At 30.2% G+C, this 5,000-nt stretch overlaps 1 protein-coding gene across 2 annotated transcripts in view; it reads left to right on the forward strand.

Moving 5' to 3' along the window:
- plxna1a (plexin A1a) overlaps positions 1 to 5,000 on the forward strand; it is a 424,291-nt gene that overhangs the window by 352,400 nt on the left and 66,891 nt on the right. For both annotated transcript variants that reach the window (XM_017353686.4, XM_003201217.7), the window contains exon 18: positions 58 to 294. In XM_017353686.4, the coding sequence (XP_017209175.2) occupies positions 58 to 294 (237 nt within the window). The remainder of the gene's footprint in view (positions 1 to 57; positions 295 to 5,000) is intronic.

The following is a 5,000-nucleotide window of genomic DNA, read 5'->3' on the forward strand; positions in this document are numbered from 1 at the left end:
TCTAAAAAGTGTATATTAAGTTATTTTTTTCTATCTTTGTGTTTCTCTTCTGCACAGAACTGCACGGTTTTCAACAACTCGGTCATGGTCTGTCTGGCCCCGTCGGTGGCTGATTCAGAAAGAGGCTTTGCTGAGACCGGCAGTGGACCAGATGAGATCGGCTTCTACATGGACAATGTTCACGCTCTTGTGGTGGTCAACGAGAGCTTCAGTTACTACCCGGACCCCATCTTTGAACCCCTCAGTCCCACAGGCATCCTGGAGCTCAAACCAACATCCCCACTCATCCTGAAGGTACTGGAAAATAACATTCAATTTAGATAATGAATCAGGGTTTTTTTCTCCATATTTAGTGATTTATTTTTCTTTTTAAAAAAATAATTCTTTTCTTTTTTTTTTTTTTTTTTACTTTTCCTTTAATTTTTTAATATATTTTATTTTATTTTATTTCAAATTTACTTTATATTTTTGGTTTGCGAGGAAAGTTTTCTTTTTAGACAGAGATGTTTATTTTATTTTTTTTGGCAGATCATTAGACTAATGTTAAATAAAAAATAATAATAATTCTTATATCTCCATAGAGTTCCCATACATATAACTTGAGAAAGAATTGTTTTTGATCAAATAACAAATAACAAATTTTATCCAGCACATGTTTTATGCAGCGGATGCCCTTCCAGCTGCAACCCATCTCTGGGAATATAATATAATATAATATAATATAATATAATATAATATAATATAATATAATATAATATAATATAATATAATATAATATAAAATAATATAATATAATATAATATGGTATAATATAATATAATGTAATGTAATATAATATATTATAATGTAATGTACTGTAATGTAATATAATATAATATAATATAATATAATATAATATAATATAATATAATATAATATAATATAATATGGTATAATATGGTATAATATAATATAATGTAATGTAATATAATATATTATAATGTAATGTACTGTAATGTAATATAATATAATATAATATAATATAATATAATATAATATAATGTAATGTAATATAATATATCATAATGTAATGTACTGTAATGTAATATAATATAATATAATATAATATAATATAATATAATATAATATAATATAATATAATATAATATAATATAATAAACTGTACACAGAGAACAATCTGAGAATGTTATTTTTAAGATGTAAAATAACCTAAAACCTTTTATTATTATTTAAAAACATAACCACTCTGCAACGTTCTGGAAAAGTTATTTTATGGTTGCAAAATAATAACATAAAACACAGACTGTGTGTTGTGTTTAAATTATTTTAGGTGGTTAAAAAATATCCACCCTGCAATGTTCTACAAACACAAAATAATTACATAAAAATGTGGATGTTCTATTTATTTATTTATTTATTTTTATTAATGAAAAATTATAACTAACCTGCAGTGTTTTAGGAATTTAAATCTTATGGTTGTTACAAAAATATAAAAAACAAACAAAAAGTTATTGGGTCTTTGAATAATAATAATAATAATAATAATAATAATAATAATAATAATAATAATAATAATAATAATAATAATAATAATAATGATAATGATAATAATAATAATAATAATAATAATAATAATAATGAAAACCAAAAAGAATGTTATTACTTGGGTCTTTAAATAGTAATAATAATAAAAATATATAAATATACATAAATAATAATTATAATAGGCGACATGGTGTCGCAATAGGTAGAGCTGTCGCCTCACAGCAAGAAGGTGTTTGAATAATAATAAATAAATAAATAAATGTAAACCCAATGTTAGGTGAATGTTACATGTTTGCATGTTTTATTTTCTTTGTTTAGACATTTTTTTCTGCTCTAAACAAACAACTACTTCTTCATCTCTTTGTTTTTAAACATGCTGATCACAGACACTGACTAGTTTCTCCTTTAATGAAAGCTTCTCCTTTCTTTAAACCAACTGAGGTGAGAGTCGAAGCATGTCGGGTGATATTTCTTTGTTAAATGGAAATTTATTAACGAAACCTTTTTACTTAATGCCCGATCCCCCGCCTGGCTTATTCAGGGAGAGGGGGGGAGAGAAAACAACCCGGTGCATTAGCAAAGCGAAGGAAAATGCGAAAATGCAATTTGGTGAAATAATCAGGGATATTCTGGAGATGCATCACATTCTCCACGCAATTAATTTCTCATCTAATTTGATCTGGGCTTGGCGGCGCGGATGAGATGAGCAGAATTTGCATTAAAGAGCGTCGTGCCGTGGCCTTGCTGAACCTCAGGATGGAGGGGGATGTTGATGCTTTGCTGTTGTTCGTCAACATTTCTCTTTTTCGGTCTCTTCTGTCCGTGTGGACGCGCTGTATTTCCCTAGCTGTTTATCTCCATTGAGGAGATCAGTCACAGGAAATGTTCATATCTTTTCAGCCCTCTAGGATTTTCTTTTGCTTTTTAAAATCAATATCTGCATGACCTTTACATGTGCAAGGTTGTGTGATGCTAAATTTAGTTCCAACAAAAAACAGCCATTGGTGTTATCTTGAAAACCTTTAAAGGATTTTCTTTTTCTCCTGCAAGCATCTTTAGTGTTCATCTTACAAAAAATTGAAATTTCTATTTATTATTTTATATGTATCATTCATTTTTATCACAAACAAAGCTGTTTTATTGAATTGATTTAATATTGCTTATGTGTTTATATTATAAAAATGCATGTTTGCTAAATATTTCTTTATAACTGAGCATAAAACGAAAATATATTAAAAATATCAAGGAAATCACAAAATATTCATATCTTGCTTAAGAATGCTATATAAAATTATTTATTTGGGGTCATAAACAGAATGTACTGTAGTTATTGCTGGTCATAAATCACAATTTACAAGTGCTGTCAAACAAATTGGGCCCTATCATACACCCGGCGCAAGGTGCGGTGCAATACTTGTTTGCTAGTTTCAGATTGGTGAAAGAGTTGTTTTGAGGCGTTGCGTCACGCTCTTTAAATAGCAAATGCATTTGCACTCATATGTGCGCCCATAGGCATTCTGGTCTAAAAAGGAAAGCGTTCTGAGGCGCACTGCTGGCGCGTTACTATTTTGAGAAACTATAATAGATTTTTCATTAGACCAAAACAAACCAGGTCTAAACTCCAGCGCAGAGTTGCGCCTCGCTTACACACTGCTTAATTGCCTACACACAAGATGTAGAGCAATACGCAAATATCTTTACATATGAAAAAATTAAAATATTAAGGATAACCCTATCTCGGGAGTTTTTTTCAGTTCATTCATAACAATTTGCTTTTGTATAATGTTATATATTATTAGCAGTATTATTTATTATATCCATATTTATATTTTTTTATTAAAAACAAGCTTAGATTTGCCCACCTGCAGGTTTTAGACCATATGGGGCACAGCATGTGTTTTAGGATATAACTCAGGCTTTTGACAACACTTTGTTATTATTGTTCATTTATTCGTTTGCTGGAAATTAGAACTGAATTTAGAAATAGTTTTGAAACAAATATTTGCGCTTAACAAGCAAAATTAATTATTTATAGGCTAATTGATGTTTGTGCGTAAAGGTTTCCCTATCCAAGAGCGAAAGTGAAAGTAGATTATCTCTCATTCTTGCGCGGTAGATGCTCTGTTTAACTGTTTTCTGTAAAAAAACTGTTAACTGTTTGCTTGTGAAATGCTCAGTTTTTCCACTTCCACTTACTTTACGTCCTGTAAATAGCAAATGCGCTTATGGCGCGACGCAGCTGGCTTTTAAAGGGAATGGGAGATGAGACTCTGATTGGTTTATTCTCAAAACACACCTATAACTCATTAAGAAAATAAACTCAACCCTTTTAAACCATGCGCCACGGCGAAAAGCAGATTTTCCCGTCTTCAAATTAGCAAATATGGATTCTGACTCGCCCTGAAAGCGTTTGTGCCCTGCGCTTTCCGTTTTGCGCATGGACCGTCAAAATAGAGCCCATTGTGTTTATTTTCAGACATTTAAAGGCACACAAGTACTATAGAAACATACCATTTATGGTTTGTAACAGGGATGTACCTACACTGTAAAATCCAACAGTCAACTTTATCAAAGGAAATGAGTGTAGTTATCTCATAATTGACTGAAAGTTAATTCTACTCATTTGAAAAGTTTTGAACTCTGTGTTGAAGATAATGAGTTAATTAAATACCTCATTACTTCAACTTAAATGGAGTGAGTTCACAGTACTCATATAGATTAGTTTTGTAGCTCAAATGGTTTGTAGCAATCTTTTTCCTTTTGCGTTTCACAGTACTCAGTTAGTTTGAGTTCTCTTCATCTATCGGGTTTTACTGTGCTCAAATTGCTTCGTTTACTCAAATGGATACTTATTAGGATTAGTTTTTGTTCTTAATTATTTGTTGAAATCGGTTTCCTCAAATGGTTTAAGTTACATTAACTTTTTGGGTTTTATAGGGTCAAAAGGGATAAGTGGTACTTTCTATCATAAAGTCAATTTATAATCCGATGCTAACTGACATAGCATGTTACAGTAGAATATAGCTATAAAATAATAAACTGGATGCATGAACTCACTCTGATTTAACTAATACAGAAACTAATACAGATATGTCTAGATATCTATTTCATATCTATAAATCTAGTACAACTTGTTTTTCTAAAGTTTTCAAGCTTTTTTTTTTTTTTTTTTTGACAAATGAACATGTTGTAAATCCAGTAGCTCCAATATCTCAATGTGCAGGCTAACATGGTAACCTGCATCACCAGTCATAGATAATAATCAATAATATAAAAACAAATCATGTAGAGGGGCCAAGGGGAGCATAATAACATACGTGTGGAAGTGTTGAGTTGAAGGTCAAAGTGATACAAGTCAGTTTGAGAATCATGTGGATTTCATGTCTAAACAATAAATGTCACATCTGCGTTTGATCTTGTTTTTCATTTCTTTTATGATTTTTTTTCCTGTGTCT

The sequence above is a fragment of the Danio rerio genome, chromosome 23, assembly GCF_049306965.1.
Source record: "Danio rerio strain Tuebingen ecotype United States chromosome 23, GRCz12tu, whole genome shotgun sequence".
Classification (NCBI taxonomy): domain Eukaryota; kingdom Metazoa; phylum Chordata; class Actinopteri; order Cypriniformes; family Danionidae; genus Danio; species Danio rerio.